Source organism: Cynoglossus semilaevis, chromosome 5, assembly GCF_000523025.1.
Source record: "Cynoglossus semilaevis isolate Cse_v1.0 chromosome 5, Cse_v1.0, whole genome shotgun sequence".
Lineage (NCBI taxonomy): Eukaryota > Metazoa > Chordata > Actinopteri > Pleuronectiformes > Cynoglossidae > Cynoglossus > Cynoglossus semilaevis.
The window spans coordinates 9788933-9809333 of NC_024311.1; the positions used below are offsets into that span (position 1 = coordinate 9788933).

Genomic DNA, 20401 nt, shown 5'->3' on the forward strand with positions numbered 1-20401 from the left:
GGGTCACCCTCAGTTCAGGGACACTCAACTTCCCTTTAATAACTGTATCCTGGATCAGAGGAAAACTCGGTGACCTGGCAACAACAAGATACAAAAAAAGATGATTCACTTTTTTTTCTCATTTCATCAAATGTAGAAGTAGGAGAATATATTTTTTATTATTGATCTTTATGTCAAAACTGTACATTTAATTTGGTCCATACTAAAATGAGAGTTGTAATAAAGGGAACTATTGGAGGAGAAGTAGTTAAAAATGTAGTTTCGTTTTAGTCAAGAATTGTAAAATGATGGATTAAAGAGAAAATAATTCAGAATCAGAAGCATATTCAGGGGTAGAACATCGCTGCATTATTGGTGCAATGTGGAAAATTTATTGTGGTGTCAAAGCATCAAAACCCTGCTTGGTATGAGAAACACACACACACATCTCCCTGTACTGAATGTGCACTGCATATTGAGATGTTGTTTGGCTTCGAAATGTGTGTGTCTGCCTTTAACAGCTTACTCAGCAATTACTACAACTATGTCCCTGTAAATAAACCCTAATTTTGAGTCATACCACAGACGTAACAAAACATGATACAACTTGATTGGGTTGTACTGTATTAAAAGTCATTTATGACCTCATTACAGAAAGCTGTTCCTAATGACACAATAAGATTCATAATATTATGAAGCTCTTGTGTGAAATGACAGCAGCTTATGTCACTGTGTAATCTTTTTTTTAAAGGGAGCATTTTTTTAAAGGGAGCATTCCTAATCTTATCAATGACCTCCTTGACACCAGACTTCTGTCATCTCCTGACAATGTCGAGATGAACTTGTCTGACGTCCTATTGAGTGAGCCTTAAACTCAGTCCCTGTGCTCCTGTAACTGTCAGAGCATTCTTTAGTGAGGCAGGGGCCAGGAGGAGAATTTTTCTCTGAGGAAAATTGGTTAAATGTGTCAGACACTGCATTTGTGTCCAACTGCAGTGTGCTGTGTCACCGTGTCCTTTTGTCTCTGCACTTTCTCTTGGAAATGGTCCTTCCTTTCAAAAAGTATTTTCATCAATACAAAGGTTCACAGTCAGTTGAAGTATCATAACTACATCCTATAAATAAGGTGCAGTATTTCGTGTTTAGATGTTTATAATATATAATTTCACAGGAGGAGGTGTTTGATTTTGCTGAATCTTTTTTTCTAAGAACTAAAATAGCTGCTCCTGTTTAAAGATCAGTGAAACAAAAGGCAATTTATATGTTTCTGTCACTACATCACACACATTAGTGACTATTTCTGTTATGCTGCCCAGCTAAATAATCCATTGTACTCGAAATACTATTTAAGGGTCAATATTGTAGCAAATGGGAGACTGGATACATTCAAGATGTTTGTTATTATCATTTGTGGTAAAATCTCATTATTCATTATATTCTTATATATCTGTTCTTTTTACTTTTTTAAGTGAAAAGAAATAACCTGGAAAAGTAAAAAAGAAATGAAACAGGAGAGAGAAAAGGTAACACAGAGGGAGAAAAGTTCCTACTTGGGAATGGGGGAGAAGATGCTGAGCCCAGCCCGGAACTTCTTGATGGTCCCTCCAGCTTTGAACCAGCTGTGCCTTTTCTCCTGCTGGGCTTTGAGGAACTCATTACTGAGGTGTTTCCACTGCTGTGAAGTGAAAGTGCTCAGGATCCTGACGTGGTACAAAAGAGTCAAGGAGAAGGAAATGTGAGTAAAAAGGGACTAAAGTCCTATTTTATTATCATTGTTGTTTTTGTTGTAGTGATTAAGTGGTAAAAGATGAACAATTGAATGGATTATCATAAAGTGAGTCACATGTCAAGGGTTTAGTCACTCACTTCTTGAGCTGCAGGCCGAGGCTGAAGCCTTCTTTATTGGAGGGCTGGAACACTTCTACTGAGGGCTCTGAGCAGAAATGACTAATAAAGTTAGAAAATGCACAGATTTACACTGTCCTTACATCACACTGTGTCTCACACTCCCTCTTGTGTAGCACACACTGTACTCACCTCCCACGCTCAGTGAGTAGCACACATATTCTAAAGTCCCTCCCAGACAACCAATATCCACACTGACATCTTTTACTCACCAGGTCCATCGAGGTACTGAGAAAGAGAAAAGCGCAGTCTCAGAATAATGGGCTCTGTTCTGATAACTTTCCAAGCTGTCGCAACCTCCTCCTGAGTCAGACACACACACATGCACATACACACATACACAGTTAGCACCCCAATTAGGGCCATTTCTCATTGTGTTAATAAACATCAGTGCACCCTAGGTTATAAATGAGTTGTGTTTACTGCACGAAATGCTGTTGGAATGGCAGCAAAGATGGAGGAGGATTGTATGGAAGAAACATAACGCTGACTCACATCTAAGAAACCGATGTTAATGTGTAGATCAATGTCCACGTCGTCGATGGTCCCGTACTCTCTGTTCGGGACACAACAGGAGATAGAGTTCATTAAACCCAAGTAAAAGGATGCAGCAGACTCTCACACTTATGTCTAAACACTAATTGTTTATGTTAAATATATATTTATATAAACAAAGTCATATTCAGCATGACAATAATCCTGCACTTCTACTTGTATGTGCAGCCGTGTGTTCATGACGTACCTGACAGAGACAGCACTGTCAGTGTAGATGTCTTTCACCGCTTCAATGTCTGCGTCCAGCTGAGGGTGACGGTACAGATCAGCTGCACAGCTTCCCTGTGAAAAGCAAAGATTATGTCTCTCAATGTGTTCATTTTTTAAGGTTTATTATACATTTACTAAGAAATATTTGTACAGGCCGGGGATTTCCTTCTACTTGTCTACATCAGTCATCTATATAAGTGCTCACAATTTACACAATAAATTCATTTTAATATCTGAAATCTATTGATTAAATCTAAATATTCAGGAAGTTTTTCAATAGATAAAATACCTGAATGTTTCATTTTAATTTAAGGGCAAACTTAAATTTAAGTAAATTAAATTAATTAAATGTTTTTGATAACTGAAGGCTAATGTACTTTATGTTCCACCTTGAGCTCGTTTGGTGATGTTGATAAAACTTCACAGCTAGATGATGCTATGTACTTAAAGGTAAATGTTCTGTCGGAGGTTCATTTAAATATTGTTTGTGAAAAGTATGATCATTTTAGCAATAACGTATAAAACACATACTTGATATTTATTTTCCCTTTTTCAGGTGTACTGATGATTAAAATTTTGCCCAAACTTGGTATTTTCAGTATAAAGAGAGTATATTAATAATAATGGCACATTGGTGTAATAATCCCCACTGACAAGTCTGTCACACATATTCCTCTGGTGTCTATTCTCCCGTCTATTCAGGAGAAAAGATACCACACTTTTATTCTTATCTTCTTTGCACTGCTTTCATGTTCGTTGAGCGCACAGAAAATGAGCGCTGCGCTCATTCTACGACTGGATTTAAATTTCAATCACTGCACTTGCAAGATAACAGTGAAAAGGATGACTCCCAGATTGAAATCTTACGTGGAAGTTCAGCACTGAACTTTATAAGAGGAGATGAAACATTAATCGGTAGCTACTGAGTAGAGTTTGACAGCTTTGCTGGTGATTGATGGAACGGATGTGGTGAAGGAAGACGGCCTGGAAAATATTGAAGAACTTCTTAAAAAACATGTGGTACTTTTTCCAAAGTTGGATCGTACTTAAGAATTAATTGACATTTTCTTCAACTGCATATTTTAAACAAACCGTTAATAATGAAATCCATTACAATTGGAGAGTGAATTCAAAGTAGATTCTTGTGTAATACCTACAAGTTTAACTACCCAAAAACAGTACAGTCATAATTGACCGATTATTTTCATAAGTGAAGAGGAAATTACAGAATAACAACGTTAGCCTTTAGCTTTCTGACGACACCACGACACTCAACCTGGGTTTGAGGACTTAAAACATTGCATTGAACCCAGCTGGTCCACCGATAGGAGGGGTCAAATGGACCCATCTGAGATCATCTCGTCCTGGGAATGGACTGAGCACCTCAGACTGTACAGGCTTATGTATCATAAATAGTATATACTGTATATATGTATTAGACATTGCAGGATGTGCCTTTTGCTAACACGTCACAAGTGAAAACAAAGCAGTAGTATCATAATGTTAAACAGGTTTGAACTCAGAGCAGTTAAATAGTAATGTCCAGGTTCAATATTGATTCTTCATTTTGGTTTAGTATCAGACACATATGCATTTTTCTGACTTTTTTGACAGTGAAAGTGTTCCATGTAGATAAATATGTACATGAAGTGAAGACTGGGCTGTAATGTATCAAAGGATAGAGAGATGGGGATTCTCTACCTGAATGCCATATAGAAACTGCTCTGACTCATTCTCTCCGTCTGACTCCTCGTCTGTCCAGCACTGTCCTTTGATGTCCTGCAGGCACACACATTATAAAAAGGCTGTTATGGTACAGCAGAGAAATGGAACCTTTTTGAACGGTCACTTCATCCCGCATCCTTTCTTACATGTCCATATTTAGCTCTGTGTTGGAGGACTTCAAAACACTGCTTTATTTAGCCTCTCAAAGGAACAGGGATCTAAGCATAACACTGTCTCAAAGACGGAATGCTCAAAAATTAGCCACAAAAAAGACATCAAAAATAAATTGTAATGTTATTTCTAGGGACAGAGTTTTTAAAAATGGCAACGCTTTTGTTATTTATAATTTATTTAAACTGAGCTAATGTATTTTGCTACACCCCTATTTGCTTAGTGCTTACAAAATGAAAAGTAATTAAAAAACACATCTGAATTTTGTACGAAAGCCCAGGAGAATGACTAAGCTCGACCAGATGCAGTGATTACAACAACAGTGCTCTGGCTCTCTTACCATTGGGTCTTGTGTTCATAAGGCTCACTCAGACAGGTTTCGGCCTGTGAACACCGCCGACCATTTCAGCCTATTTCCAGGAAACAACACAGCTTCGATCTTGTCGTTCGTCTGTCTGGTGCTATATGAAGGAGTGCAAAAGCTTGAAGACACAGATTACAAAATCGATACAGGGTTAAACGTGAAACAAAATGGCCATACCCAGAGATGCCATCTTTTGTAAACTGTGCCCTACTGCTTCCCCCACCTCCTTTAAAACGTCTGCAATTCACCTTGCCATGTATCCTAGCAACAGCTCTCTCTGCCTCCATTCAGAGTGGCATTAATCACCGTGTGGAGAGTGTGTGGGAGATGTGTGCTGTACATTTAGAACTGAGTGTCTTTCGGTTTCTTTGTTTTGCAGTTTATTTCAGTATGTTTTCATACACACACCACTGTAACAAAACAAAACAGGACCCATTGTGATGTCAGCTCTATTGTTGCTATGGAAACATTTAAATATATTGTTATGACAATTATTTTATGCTATTGTGTTTTTGTTTTAGTTGGAGCACACAGCAACTGTGGGATGTTAAATTTACAACAAATAATTGAGAGATACCAAAAATGATATTGTTTAATAAACAACTGATGGTTACTATATGTTTTAATATATAAAGTAGGACTGTTACTGTAGTACTGAAATAGAAAAGTATGGCAAAATTATTTAATAATAATTTATAATACCAGACATGGACATGATATTGTGGTGGTGTATTTACTATAAGATTTCAAATTGAAATATAGAAAAAATATTTCTAGCATAGAATTACAAATGTTACTCTGCATTTTTCACATTCACCATGTTTTGTTGACTGTGATATATATTTTCTTAATCAAAATGAAATCTCAAACTTGTCCAAACAAAAACTGGACTGCAACAGAAGTCAACACTGCAGGACAGTACATGACGAAATCACACTGAAGACGATTCAAACCAGGTATTGAATACAATTTCTTTTAGCAACTGTCCACTAAAAATATGGTCACATCTTTTTGTGTCACATGGAATGGGCTCTCAATCCCTCTAATTTACCCTTTCAGACATCTACGTCACCTACTTCCACACAGCCTCCTGCTCATGTCTACATCTTTTGGCTGAAATTCTATCTTTTACAGTGTACGTTGGTGCTCTGCAGCCTCCTCCTCAACCGACCATCACTCTCTCCATGACCAGTCCAATCTGCATTCTTTTTTTTCATAGCAGTGTAACACAGATAACAGTAAACACAGACGCAGTCAGGCGGATTGCCCCCTCCCCCATGCTCTGCACCCCCCATCCACATCCATCAGCACTTACCTCCACCGAGGATGGAGTCTTGGATGCTGTCCTTGCCTCAGCTGCTCCCCCTCTTAAAGGGCACACCTGCCTTTCTGCCTCAGTGGCTGTTCTCCACTAGGAGGACAATGAGCTCATCAAAATCAGATCCTAGAGAAACCAGAGCCACTAGTCCCCAGTTCTGCAGCATCCGTTTCTGAACACTAATGTTGTGTTTCTGGAGCATCAAGCAAGCTGGTGTCTGTGAGTCTGTGTGTTTATCTATTGCAGATCTCTGCTCCTGCTGCTGTCTTATATTTTGCCTGACAACACTGGGGAGTCTGAGCATGCTCACTGGCACCAGGAAAGCTAGTCATGTGACCTGCAGCTGACTGCACTGCTGCTGCTGTGAAAAAGGAGGAAGATGGCTGCTGCTTAGTCCTCTGCATGCATGTTTTGGTTTTGTGTGTAAATGTAAGTACAGACTGTTTGCTTATGTCATTGTCCATTGGTGCTATAATATTGTTCAAAAGAACAACAAATAATCTATATTCATTGAAATACATTTAATGTTTTTGCAATTAGTGTATATAGTTTTAATAACAGCAACAATTTTTGAAAAAAAAAATAAAACAAAAAATTCAAACGATTCTTGACCATGATGCAATAGAATAAAGAGGAAACAATATGACTCACTCATTAATAATAGTATTACTAATAATATTTACTGACTAATGGTAATAAAAAAACTAATATGTATGTATATATGTACATATATATACATATGTACAAATGACGTGTGTGTATGTATGTATATATATAAATATATATGTATGTATATATGTGTGTGTGTGTATCTGGCTGGTTTCTATATATATAATATACTATATATATTTGTATATACATACATTAATTTTTCTCTTTATTTACCTAACTTTTGTCATTTTTAGATCATTAGGGCCTTTTAACGTTCGATACAAATGCACGGGAACACAGCTCTATGTGCAACGTGTGAAATGACAATAAAGAAATCTTTCATGTTTAATCATGAAATATTAACGTAGAAATGGGTCGACATTTCACATTTTCATCGCTAGAGGGAAGTATTGTCTAAAGGTAAAAGCAGTTGAACGTGGAGCATCTCTGATTCATCAGCCAAACATCTCTAAAACGGCTCAAAGCTGGCTATTAGCTGGTGGTAAAACCTGTATCGAAACAACTGTCAGAGAGTACATATTTTAGTGCGTCATCCTCATAAACTTTTCAGGCAGCAGGTGGTTTGTACATCCGTAGGATATTAAGGAATCAACAACATGGCAGCTTGTTATACAGTCACGTAGCGGCCATGCTGTTCTCAACTGATGCCATCCCGCAGTCTGATTGGTTCTCTAACTTCCCTAAGTACTTCGACCGTAATTCCGCGTATCCTTCCGCATCATTTTCTCTATTATCTACTTTCCAGACATCTCTTTGTGGAATATAATTCAAACAACACATTTTTGCATTTGTCTACAAATCTCTCTAATTGTAATTACACTGCTGCCTATTTGCTGTCGTGTGATGACGTAATCTCGGATGGATACGACAGATGCATCTATAGAAAGTAGTCCCGCGGAGTGTGTGACGAGGAAGATCACCTTGAGCCTCTGTTAAAGCAGCGGCAACATCGGTTCTCCACGAGTTGAACGCTAAGGTAAGACCTGTGCTATACCTAAGGCCATTGCACCAGCGCTTATCAGTCACACGGGGTGACCTGATAAGTGGTGAGCAATTCAGACAGTTATTTTATTATTTTGACCTCGTTGCCTTGGTTCTTTCTCAGCAACATCCTGTACACTGGTAAGTGCGTTCATACACGATTCGGTCGGGATTGACACTTTCCTCACCAACATAACGTTTTGATTGAGTAAGCTACAGTGTTGACTGTGCAAGTACATTAAGTCGTTTCTATAAATATCCGCAGTTATCTCATTCATATGTTCAAGATGAGCATTGCGATTCTGCCGTGCTGAGTTTTTACGTCATTGTATATATTTATTTATCCAGTTACCATTGAATTAGTGAGTAGACTGAGAAGTTAAAGACTGTGGTCTCTGTTTTACTAAATGTGTTTCTTGTTCCTAATGTTAAAACAAGCAGACAAATGTGATGCGTGAAGTGTTGGACGTTGTGTTCATTTCCGGTTGTGGGTGTGGAAGTTCAGTTTTCTTGGTTTTCTTACTGGTCAGTCATCGTGACGTACTCAAAGCAGGAAAATGTGACGCAGGATGAGAACGTGATCTGTGGCGCATCGTGTGTGTTGTACCGTAAATAACGCTTTAGAATTACTGGTGGAAAAAATGAACAGTTTTAAAACTCTCCGAAGTTTAAATTATCTTATACTATTTTGTAGTACCGCGTCGTCGTAACAGTCTTTAGATGACGCTAATCATCCACAGATTCGACGTTCTTTTGGTTTCCCTTAGTAATAAATAAACCACGGTATTAATTACGGGGCCTGTACTATAGGGCACTGTGTCAATAAAAATCCAATGTGACGCCTGTAATCTTTCAGCAGGTTTACTGCAGTGCCCTGCTGCAGTGGGTGTTACAGATGCAATGCATATCGTTCCGCATTTCGTGCCTAAGGGTTTGTCCTCATCTAACTGCAATTATAAGATTATGACACCCTGTTTAGCTGCTTCTACCTTTAACTGCTTCAAGCAAAGTTACGGTTGTGTCTAAATGGAGAAAATGAAAAGTATCCTGGTTAGAATCAGGTGACTATAATTTGCGGAAACGACGTTAGCAAAAAGTCTAACTGTGTTCTGTGTAGTTGGACAGTTGACTTTAATTACAGTAGAATGATTGTAAAGTTCTTGTGCCTAGTGTTACAGCATATTTCACTTTGGAGTCTGAATGCCCTGCTCTATTGCGAGTTTATAAACTCCGTGTATGCAGCAGAGTCACCAGAAATAAATGGTACCTGCTGTGGTGTGGCTTTATGATCTGATTATTGTCCTGGCAGATAGTGCGGTTTATGATATGTTTTAAGAGGCCTTCTAGCATGTACTTACTTATTTGTGGTTAAAATTAGTATGACAAGTGTAGTTATCTGTTCTGGGTGGAGGTGGCATTGACCTGCTGCTGCTGTTGTTGTTAAACTTGTTTCAGTGCAGTAGAGGTGACATTTTGCAGGTGGTGGTGCTCCCATGCAGTTTTACCAGTAAGCTGTGAGTTTCACATATTTCACGTTATTGTGAAACTCAACAACATCTAGGTTTCAATGGAACTGCTGATTCATATGACAACAGTGAAAATCCATGCAATATGATAATATGATCCAGCAGAAAGTATTATATGATGTTTCACATATATAACTAATACTTTTTTGCCTGGTTGCAGCACACAAAGCAGCATAAGTATAATTTTAATGATAATTTCATTACACCAAGCTTTACCTAAATTGTCCAGAAAGTGTTTGGATTTGTTGTAGTTTCTAGAGGCCTGCGTACAATATGTGTTTACCACCATACACTGAGTATTGGGTGTCTGCAAAAAGACCTGACATGCTGAGTGTTATTATTAGCTAACTGTCTGTTCATAGGTTTGGAGTGCAGTATGACTTTGGCTGGTTGTAGTATTTTAAGGGACACAACCGTGGTGCATTGTGGTGGTCGTATGCAAGTCCTTTGTGTTAGATTATGGCGGTTGCCTGTTCACTGCAGGCTTCTTCCATGTTCTTTATCCTCACTGAAAGGATTTACACCTGAGCTCTTGAAAGTATTGTACGTATGCGTGCCTACTGTAAGTTCTGCAAGGACTGCTGTAGCAGGACACATATTGATCACCAGCGCAGCAGGTTTCAGCACACTGGGTTTGTTGTTGAGGTCACTGCTATCGCCTGGCTTATTAGTCCACAAAAGGAGCCAGAAGATCTACAGGAGAATGTGAGTTCAACCAAGAAATACTGCCCTGTATTATTGAGTTTCAATCAGCAAAGTCAGACATACAGTACTTGACCTAAAAACACTTTGAATAAAGCCAGAATCAGAAGGTTGGAGATGAAATGTCAGTAATGCTACCATTTCACTAGTCATTGCATAATTGACCTTGGTGAATAGGATTATGTTACCGGAATAGAGTTTGTTATAAGAGTTGATGTGTTGAGAAGGGATTGTGAGGGCTTATTGTCAGCAAAGTCTGTTTGCATTTGTAATTGTAGGTTCAACCAGCCCTGTCATTGTTCTTCCACCAGATTTTCTAATATTTCCCTTACTAGTGAATGTTCTCCTCTACAGAGAAGCTAAAGAATAAGGGCTGTATATGAGGATGATTCAGGGAAAAAAATGTATTTATTCATACAACAGACTGTATGCTATAACCATTTATTCCAGTTTTTCTCTTTGTCAAATGCACACTTACAATACTCATTGGACTCGGCCTGTTTTTAAATGTTATTGAAATGTTCTTCCAATAGAGGTAGGGTTGTAGAGTACCACATAACAAACATGTGTTGTAACTCTGGTTAGACATATGACATTGTTTTTTGTACACAAGGAAAAAGAAAACTGCTATGTAGAGGTGATGAAACTTTATCTCATTCTCTGTATAAGAGCCTTGTGGTTCACCTTTTAGTTTTGTACTTACATCTCTTAGCATAGCATTATACTTCATTGGTTTTACAACCCTGAATGATACTTTTGTGATTATTGTGTTAGCAAGAACAGTACTCTATATGTAAAGTATAAGTGACCAAAGTTTAACCAATAATTCATTGTCTGTAAGTGATGATGTAGCAACATATTTATAGTTGTTCAGTAGGTCGAAACAGTCCGATTTGCATAGAATTCACAGCACAGTGCAGTGAACAGTAAACTTTCCTGCCCTAACCAAAATGATCTTATGCGATGTGACAGTGTTCACGTACAGCTCTGGTCTGGCAGTGGTCTGCTCCTCTGACTCAGTTGTTACATCATCAGTGGGTCTCTGTGAAGGATCATTATAGTATAGTGGAGTTTGCCTCAAACCCTTAATCGTGCTGTGTATAGTTAAATACAATGTTATAAAATTTAATGTATTTGGTAACTTGGCAGGCTGCTTTACTAAAGTATTAATTGACATTGCATGACTTTGTTTAACCAGTTCTCCAAGGAGGCCAAGAGAACAGAAAGATTTGTGACGTGAAGGAAATTTCAGGATTTTTCTTTTAACCATAACAGAAAATATTTATTTATAAAATTTGTAAATGATAAATAGTTCAACATAGTGCAATTTACATGTCCATATATGTTGCACAATGACTTTTCACAGCTCAGATATTTTTGCTTTTTACTATACTACCAAATTCACTTTTCAGTTTGCTGTTCACCTACGTGTCCATAGCAACAATAACTTGGCTGGCAGTTGCATTCCTTATGATAATAAAACCCTGCTTCTATCCAGTCAGATAGTGCTTAGCTGATCTGTGGCTGTTGAAACATGCCTTGCTGGCACGGACTTCTGATAATTCTCATTGTTGAACAAGTGAAGGGAAAAAAGTGCATTGAGCTGTTGATTAGTGAATTCAGACTTGTGAATTTCTTTGTCATTTCTTGTGCAAAGATTTTTGCACAAGGTTTTGGTGTTATTGATGTAATGCTAAGAGAAGTGGCATAAGGAACAAAATGTACTTTGAAGGTTACATTATATCAGCTGTGTAATATATCTGCTTAGTGAGGTACAGTACAGAATATAAATGTCGCTGATATCTATAATAAAATATATATGTATAAAGTAATATATATGTATTTCTATAATACAATTGACACACAATTATTTGGGGTACTTAGAAGTTTACCTTTGTTGTAATGGATAACTTAACATTTTCTCTTCTACTGTTGTTGCAGCTCTCCTTCACTAGCAGTGATAACAATGCCTCAGTCAAAGTCGCTAGACATGGGCTCTGCCTTCATCCAGACACAGCAGCTGAACGCTGCCATGGCCGACACCTTCCTGGAGCACATGTGCCTGCTGGACATCGACTCTGAGCCCACCACTGCACGCAACACTGGCATCATCTGCACCATTGGTTCGTTTCCACAAGCCACATACTTTGCACCAGAAATTGCCGTTTACATTGCCAGTCTATAGCACATCTATATTTTTGTCGGGTTGTATTCGAATATAAATCAGCTGTTTATATATGGAAGGATACAATCACAATGTCAATGTTGTCACAATGTTCTACTGTTGACTGCAGGACCAGCCTCACGCTCTGTGGAAACACTGAAGGAGATGATTAAGTCTGGAATGAACATTGCTCGCATGAACTTTTCACACGGCACACATGAGGTGGGCGCTTCTCCTCTCAGACTGTTAACGGTCACGTTTTAGTTCCGTGCTTTATCACCACATTTCGTTAGTTGGTTGATTTTGCTGATGTGGAAATCACTTCTTCCTTTAGTTGGCTTGATTTTGACACAACTTTTGTAACTATTTGTCAGTGATGGATGTAGGCAAAAAAAGATGTTGCTTGGATATAATCACACATAGTGAATCATAGAAATTAGCCATTCTTCCGCTCTGGGCTTAAGATGTTTACCTAAAAGCTAGTTAGTGATTTATTGTTAATCCTGTGTGACTTTTTACTCTTAACTAATCAAATACATATCCAGGATCTGGTTCTGACCTCCAGGGTATTTCTACTTTTGAATTGCTTTCATCTCCTTGTGTTGATGTTTTATATGCTTTAATGTCTAATTTAACCAAAATGTTAAGCTGAAATAAAAACCTTTTAGTTTAGTTTCATTTTAAAATTTGTACATGTGTAAAATCAGTACCTTATCCTCAGTTACACCAGAACAAAAGCCGAACAGCTGAAGATGCCTAGTTCAGTCTTTTAAATTGTTTTTACTACATGTTTGTTTTAAATGTACTTTTCCATTTAATGTTTTGCAGTATCATGCACAGACCATCAAAAATGTTCGTGAAGCATGTGAAAGTTTTGAGCCTGGCAGCATCCAGTACAGACCCATTGGTATTGCCCTGGACACCAAAGGCCCAGAGATCAGGACTGGTCTGATCAAAGGAGTAAGCTTACCTTCACTATTTATTTTTTTTAACTACTGCTTAACACAGATGCACACAATGACTTTGCAGCTTCATCGATTCTATGCATTGTAATACAGTTGTGAAACAAGCTGGAACATGATAAAAATGTAGGCTAACCGGTAGGAAAATAAAACGTTCTCTCTATAAATGAAATAACAGAGTGGCACTGCTGAGGTGGAGCTGGTCAAAGGTGAAATGATCAAGATCACCTTAGATGATGCTTACCAGGAGGACTGCAGTGAGAAAATCCTCTGGCTTGACTACAAAAACATAAGCAAAGTGGTGGAAATTGGCAGCAAGATCTACATTGACGACGGCCTCATGTCCCTGCAGGTTAAGGAGATTGGTGAGTGTGTAGATGCTGACACAACATAATAAAAAAAAGAATCAAGATCTCTTGAACTCAATAGTCCAATGTTTTATTTAACTGCTAGGCTACGATTACGTCATGTGTGAGATCGAGAATGGAGGCATGCTGGGTAGTAAGAAGGGAGTGAACCTCCCTGGTGCTGCGGTAGACCTCCCTGCTGTTTCAGAAAAGGACATCCAGGACCTGCAGTTTGGTGTGGAACAGGGAGTGGACATGGTGTTTGCCTCCTTCATTCGCAAAGCAGAAGATGTGCACGCTGTCAGGGCTGTGCTGGGAGAGAAGGGCAAAGACATTAAGATCATCAGCAAACTGGAGAACCACGAGGGTGTACGCAGGTATTTGCATGCATGCATATACATATATTTACTGTGTATATAAATATGTATATATAAATATACATTCTAGCAATGTACAGATAAAAGGTCATGTTTAGGAACGTTGTTTAAATTATACAATTAGATTAAATGAAATTTTATTTATACCACATGCTGTGTGTGGTGCAGATTTGACGAGATCATGGAGGCCAGCGATGGCATCATGGTTGCCCGTGGTGACCTTGGCATTGAGATCCCCACAGAAAAGGTCTTTCTTGCCCAGAAGATGATGATTGGCCGCTGCAACAGAGCCGGCAAGCCCATCACTTGTGCCACTCAGGTGAGACAGCAAGTGTTCAGCAAAAACCCTGGTGTTCTTTGTAACGTAATTTTCTGTTACACACTGTAACATTAAGATAACGACGTTACCACGTTTCTTAAACTGAATCAAAACTTTGTCTCAGATGTTGGAAAGCATGATCAAGAAGCCCAGGCCGACCCGTGCTGAAGGCAGCGACGTAGCCAACGCTGTGTTGGATGGAGCCGACTGCATCATGCTGAGTGGAGAAACTGCCAAGGGGGACTACCCTCTGGAAGCAGTACGAACACAGCACATGGTGAGGTCATGCATTATAAACGTAGTCGAGTAATAATTAGGGGTGTAATGATACACTAAACTTTAGGTTCTTCCCATGTTCTGTTTAAACACCTGAATGTCAGTTAGGCTAGTATGTCAACATAGTCTATGGACGTACAATTTTTAAGTTTTTGTTGTTTTTTTTTGTTTGTTTTTTTATGCATCGTTACATCCCTGGTTATAATAGTGAAGTATAGTAATAGTAAAAGTAACGGAGCACAAGAATTTAAGGTATTGAGAGATAAACATATATTATATTTTTAATTTACATTTTTGTTGTTCTTGGCCTTTTAAGCCCCTAATCTCTTTTAGTTGTCCAGTTACAGCTTTTTCTTTTCCCATCTGTCCCAGCAATTGTCATTTTAACAGTGCTGGGACAAATGGAAGTGCATGTCATCCTCTGTGTTTACTCTGTTAAAGGGAAGTCATAGGCTGGAGTTAGTGATTACATTTCATTCACACCTAATTATCAAACACTAAGTTTGGATCTGTTTTATTTCTTAAACTACTGACCTACACAGTAACAGTAACAGATGTCCATATGTTCATGAGTAACAGTAAGATAAGCAGCTGTACTGTATGCATGTTTTTTAGCTCTTATCTTTTAGTAATGGACAAGGACAGGATATGAACTTTTAAACACTCCTAGCTTTCCTCTGTGTCTTCCGTCGTCCTCTCCTGTCCCAGTCGTCTCCTGCAGTCTGCAGCCACACTTGTTGGTACTGCTCTGCAGATACAGGAGTGACTCAGCAGTAGATCCTGCAGATTCTGCCTCTGAGTTGTTGCATGGTTTGTTTCTTAAACTTGACTTTGACTGACCTTAACCTTCCAAAGCATGTGACATTTTTACAGTACACTTTTGTGTACAAGGCTTTGTTTTCATGTACACATTTCTTCTTTGCTGCGTTCTCCTTTCAAATCCCTTCTGTTTCTTTCCGTCTGTCTGTGTGTTTTTGAATGCTATGCTTGCCTTACAATTCCTATCTTGCTTTTGGACCTCAATGACACAGTATAGTTTTTATGAGTTTGACTTATTTTATTTTTCATCCATTGTTTTAGATTCTTTGCTTTTTAGTTTAATATAACTTTTAGATTTTTTTTTACAATATTCAAACATTTTATTAACATTATACAAAGACTTGTGGTAAAGTTTGTCTTAAATTGTGAGAGGGTAAGTGTGGGATTTGAAGCACGGCCTCTCACTGAACGTGTTTAAATGTTGCTGAATATTTTTTCTACTTCCACTGACACTACTGTGTTACGTTCCTCTGTTTACTGTTCACTCTGTTCTTTTTGTCTCATTTCTAACTTGTCTCCCTCTTTGTCTCTGACACACTTGTCCGTTTTAATTTTTCCAACCGACTCTTCTCCATCATAACACGTGCTTGTTGTTGGTGTGGAAACACCTTCGCTCCTTGCATCTTCAATCTCGCACATGTGCCAGATCGCACGTGAAGCTGAGGCGGCCATGTTCCATCGGCAGGTGTTTGAGGACCTGCGTCGTTCCACGCCATACTGCAAAGACCACGCAGAGGCCATTGCTATTGGCGCTGTGGAGGCCTCCTTTAAGAGCTTGGCCTCTGCCATCATTGTTCTCACAGGCTCTGGAAGGTAGGCAGGTCACCTGATCCTGACAGGTCACGGAGGACACAGAGTATCGGTTTTCTGCATATATTAGGGAGACAGAGCAGGGACAGAGAGGGATGAGTGACACAGCACCATGTCTATGGTGTGTGTGTGTGTGTGAAAGAGAGCGAGACTGAGTAACCCTTCACCCCCAATACCTTCCTTCCTTCCTCCATGGTCCTCCGATCCTCAGATAGCTCGAGAGGCGGAGGCCGCCACCTTCCACAGGCAGCTGTTCGAAGAGCTGAGGAGACACTCTCACTTCACCAGAGACCCCACAGAGGCCGTGGCCGTCGGTGCCGTGGAGTCGTCCTTTAAATGCTGCGCTAGTGCAATCATTGTTCTGACCAAGACTGGAAGGTAAGACAGAAACATAGCCGTGTAATCAACCTCGACCCGAAGGTAAGGGACGCATCTGCAGCTTTTCTACGGCTCCTCTTGGTAATTAACACTAAACTTGACTTTGACTGACCTTAACCTTCCAAAGCATGTGACATTTTTACAGTACACTTTTGTGTACAAGGCTTTGTTTTCATGTACACATTTCTTCTTTGCTGCGTTCTCCTTTCAAATCCCTTCTGTTTCTTTCCGTCTGTCTGTGTGTTTTTGAATGCTATGCTTGCCTTACAATTCCTATCTTGCTTTTGGACCTCAATGACACAGTATAGTTTTTATGAGTTTGACTTATTTTATTTTTCATCCATTGTTTTAGATTCTTTGCTTTTTAGTTTAATATAACTTTTAGATTTTTTTTTACAATATTCAAACATTTTATTAACATTATACAAAGACTTGTGGTAAAGTTTGTCTTAAATTGTGAGAGGGTAAGTGTGGGATTTGAAGCACGGCCTCTCACTGAACGTGTTTAAATGTTGCTGAATATTTTTTCTACTTCCACTGACACTACTGTGTTACGTTCCTCTGTTTACTGTTCACTCTGTTCTTTTTGTCTCATTTCTAACTTGTCTCCCTCTTTGTCTCTGACACACTTGTCCGTTTTAATTTTTCCAACCGACTCTTCTCCATCATAACACGTGCTTGTTGTTGGTGTGGAAACACCTTCGCTCCTTGCATCTTCAATCTCGCACATGTGCCAGATCGCACGTGAAGCTGAGGCGGCCATGTTCCATCGGCAGGTGTTTGAGGACCTGCGTCGTTCCACGCCATACTGCAAAGACCACGCAGAGGCCATTGCTATTGGCGCTGTGGAGGCCTCCTTTAAGAGCTTGGCCTCTGCCATCATTGTTCTCACAGGCTCTGGAAGGTAGGCAGGTCACCTGATCCTGACAGGTCACGGAGGACACAGAGTATCGGTTTTCTGCATATATTAGGGAGACAGAGCAGGGACAGAGAGGGATGAGTGACACAGCACCATGTCTATGGTGTGTGTGTGTGTGTGAAAGAGAGCGAGACTGAGTAACCCTTCACCCCCAATACCTTCCTTCCTTCCTCCATGGTCCTCCGATCCTCAGATAGCTCGAGAGGCGGAGGCCGCCACCTTCCACAGGCAGCTGTTCGAAGAGCTGAGGAGACACTCTCACTTCACCAGAGACCCCACAGAGGCCGTGGCCGTCGGTGCCGTGGAGTCGTCCTTTAAATGCTGCGCTAGTGCAATCATTGTTCTGACCAAGACTGGAAGGTAAGACAGAAACATAGCCGTGTAATCAACCTCGACCCGAAGGTAAGGGACGCATCTGCAGCTTTTCTACGGCTCCTCTTGGTAATTAACACTAATTCATTAATCATTTCCAATCCCCCCTAACCTCCACATCTGTCTGTGTGTTTGGTTTGTAAAAACAGGCTGAAAATGAAGACAGAATAAGAATGTGTTTCATACAAGCAAAGTCCAAATGTCCAGCTGTCAGGTTTAAAGTGCCCTGAGTGGTTCAAACCTTAAGGCTCAAAATAACAAATAAATACTAAAAAACAGACTAAAGTGCCCTTATTTTGCAATTCTAAGTCAAATCACTGGTGAATGCCATTCAACATGGGTGCCTGAGCCTTATGTTGGAAGTATGTTGGAGAAAGTGGACATTTTGATTTTAGCATGTACTGTAGGACTGTGATCGTGGCTCTTAATAATTTTGCCTGTTTTTTTTGTTTGTTTGTTTTTTTTTTGACTTATTAATGGACTAGAATAGCTTTTATTTAACTGTCAAGACAAAGATAAAAATAATCAAATTTTACTTCTCAGTATTTACCAGATGTGCTTTTCTGCAGGTCTGCCCACCTGGTATCGAGGTACAGACCACGTGCCCCCATCATCGCTTTGACTCGTAACGCCCAGACAGCCCGTCAAGCACACCTGTACCGGGGCATCTTTCCTGTCCTTTACACCACCCCTGCCCATGAGGTGTGGGCAGAGGACGTCGACATGCGTGTCAACTTTGCCATGGATATGGGTATGACTTTGATGTCTTGTTTTCAAAACAGTTTAAAAAATGCCGTAATAACTCAGTTGAAGGATTTGTTTTGTAATCTAAAAAAATACTTGTGACATTTCAGGCAAAGCCCGCGGCTTCTTCAAAGAAGGCGATATTGTCATCGTCCTGACCGGCTGGCGCCCAGGTTCTGGTTTCACCAACACCATGCGTGTGGTTCCAGTGGTGTGAAAAACCGTGAGGCCACTCTGCTTTCTCCCTTCACCTTTCATCTATGTTTCATAGCTCAACAGTGCACTCCAGCTCACAGCCTTTTAAGTCTTCAATAGAGAGTCAGAGTCTTTAGATCGCAGTAAGCATACAGGAATTAAATTTAAAAAAAATTTAAAAAACTAACCTTCAATACATTTCCACTTTATCTCCATTCCTCTCTAGAAGGTTCTCTCCATTAAACCAGTCTTTGGAGCCTCAAATTAACACACACAACCAGAAACTGCTGTTTATTTGACACTTGTATTGTCAGAAGTGATTCAGTCCACGAGTGAAAGCTTCTTGGTTTGTGTGCATGCGCATAATGGCTCATGTTTAGGTGATGTTGGAGCTGAGGCAGACTGAAAAAAATGGTCTCACTCCTTCAGAAGCTGCCTCTCCTCCACAACTTCACCCAAACAGATCCTAATGTAGTGCTGTGTGTTCCAAGTGTTCCAGCTGCCCTTGTATTCAAACGTATCTGCACTCCTCGTCGACTCCAGACAATGTTACACTCTTTGTTATACTTTTGTGGATCAAGTCTCGGTGTGGGACATCCAAATACTACTTATATTTTGTCTGATTAAAGAGAAGGGTTAGCTTTGGATGTCCGCTCCAGAGGTGTGGCGGTAGTTACTGTATTTGTGTTAAAATAAATTTGTGATAAAATAATGACTGAAATCAAAGAGCACTTTTAGGGGTTTTCACAGGTGACTGGTCCAGGCCTTTGGTGCCAGTGAACCTTAATGCTATCCTTAGTTCTCCATCATTGGCCCATCAGTGGCCCATTGTAACTTGTGTCTATTGTGTGTGTGTTTGTGTGCTTCAAAGTGTAACTGTAGAGTGCAAGATCTAATCTGATGTAAAGGTTTTAAAATATATATAAAGATAAATAGGTATATATTAAATAGAGGCTCCAGATTGTGCAACAAGACTGGCTTCCCACCAATAAAGGAGAGATTCACATATATCTTGACCTCTTGTTCTTTTTACTGATGACTAATCACAGCCAAACCATCTCAATCTGGCCTCTCTAGCTTTTTCCCCAAACCTTCCTGTCTGTGTTGTATTGTATTGTATTGTATTGGTACCACGAGTACTAAAATATATATATTTTTTAGACTTTCTTTCTTCCTGAACCCATTACTACTCAGACTTAGTATCAAATTTTAACAATTGGTAGGGAGAGCAGTAACTCCGTTCATAATGTTGTGTCTAATACCATCATTTCATTTTTTTTTTTACTATTGCCTGTTCTAGGAATTCAACCTGGGCCCACATTTCACAGTCTTTGTCACTCTCCCCTGGTCAAACCAGCAACACATTTTAGTCTTTAGGATTTTTTATTGGTATATTATGTTGCTTTCAATCAATGGCTGATGAAACAAAAAGGTATATTTTTTCTGAATTTTTACCATAAAACAAGACATAGCAACTCATTTAAAGCAAATTAGTGCATTTTTAGTCATTTTTGAGTCACTTTTATTTTTGGAGATTTGTTCAGGAACTTATTTGACTAAGATTTCACTGTGCCTTACATGTTTGCTTGTTTTGGGTGATTTTTGAAATAT

At 39.4% G+C, this 20401-nt stretch overlaps 2 protein-coding genes and 1 long non-coding RNA gene across 8 annotated transcripts in view; 1 reads left to right on the top strand and 2 right to left on the bottom strand.

Annotated features, from left to right (window-relative positions):
- The window catches only part of LOC103378991 (poly [ADP-ribose] polymerase 6), a 17172-nt gene extending 10526 nt beyond the window's left edge, over positions 1 to 6646 (bottom strand). Inside the window, exons 1-9 of one of the 3 annotated variants that reach the window (XM_025055458.1) lie at positions 6225 to 6646; positions 4886 to 5006; positions 4351 to 4428; positions 2627 to 2721; positions 2380 to 2440; positions 2097 to 2187; positions 1846 to 1912; positions 1530 to 1679; positions 1 to 74 (exon numbers count right to left, since the gene is read on the bottom strand). The exon at positions 1 to 74 is cut by the window's left edge and continues 89 nt beyond it. In XM_025055458.1, coding sequence (XP_024911226.1) covers positions 1 to 74; positions 1530 to 1679; positions 1846 to 1912; positions 2097 to 2187; positions 2380 to 2440; positions 2627 to 2721; positions 4351 to 4428; positions 4886 to 4888 — 619 coding nt within the window. In that variant the 5' untranslated portion in view covers positions 4889 to 5006; positions 6225 to 6646. Of the gene's footprint in view, positions 75 to 1529; positions 1680 to 1845; positions 1913 to 2096; positions 2188 to 2379; positions 2441 to 2626; positions 2722 to 4350; positions 4429 to 4885 lie in introns of all 3 variants that reach the window. The other 2 variants (XM_025055457.1, XM_025055459.1) reach the window with 2 other exon arrangements.
- A 1111-nt stretch (positions 6647 to 7757) lies between these two features.
- pkma (pyruvate kinase M1/2a) lies at positions 7758 to 19800 on the top strand. 4 transcript variants are annotated; one of them, XM_008310365.3, is made up of 11 exons: positions 7758 to 7875; positions 12050 to 12231; positions 12403 to 12494; positions 13101 to 13232; positions 13413 to 13599; positions 13688 to 13958; positions 14127 to 14277; positions 14402 to 14554; positions 16019 to 16185; positions 18421 to 18602; positions 18706 to 19800. In XM_008310365.3, the coding sequence occupies exons 2-11, from the start codon at positions 12075 to 12077 to the stop codon at positions 18810 to 18812; spliced, it is 1599 nt and encodes a 532-aa protein (XP_008308587.2). In that variant the 5' UTR covers positions 7758 to 7875; positions 12050 to 12074; the 3' UTR covers positions 18813 to 19800. The 4 variants fall into 4 exon arrangements, 3 of the variants coding, with proteins under 3 accessions (XP_008308587.2, XP_016887981.1, XP_024911224.1); XM_017032492.2 differs by having other exon boundaries at positions 7867 to 8021; XM_025055456.1 differs by lacking the exon at positions 7758 to 7875 and adding an exon at positions 8489 to 10111.
- On the bottom strand, positions 14561 to 17899 carry LOC112487008 (uncharacterized). Its single transcript, XR_003049680.1, has 3 exons — positions 17638 to 17899; positions 16679 to 17518; positions 14561 to 15399 (listed from the first exon to the last, which is right to left on the bottom strand). It is a non-coding gene; the product is annotated as an uncharacterized LOC112487008 (long non-coding RNA).
- Positions 19801 to 20401: the final 601 nt, after the last annotated feature.

Coding starts and splice junctions, on each gene's coding strand:
- pkma (XM_025055456.1), top strand. CDS start 9,783: ATGACTTTGGCTGGTTGTAGTATTTTAAGGGACACAACCGTGGTGCAT. Junction 13,600..13,687: donor CCTGCAGGTTAAGGAGATTG/GTGAGTGTGTAG, acceptor TTTAACTGCTAG/GCTACGATTACGTCATGTGT. Junction 18,603..18,705: donor CAACTTTGCCATGGATATGG/GTATGACTTTGA, acceptor GTGACATTTCAG/GCAAAGCCCGCGGCTTCTTC.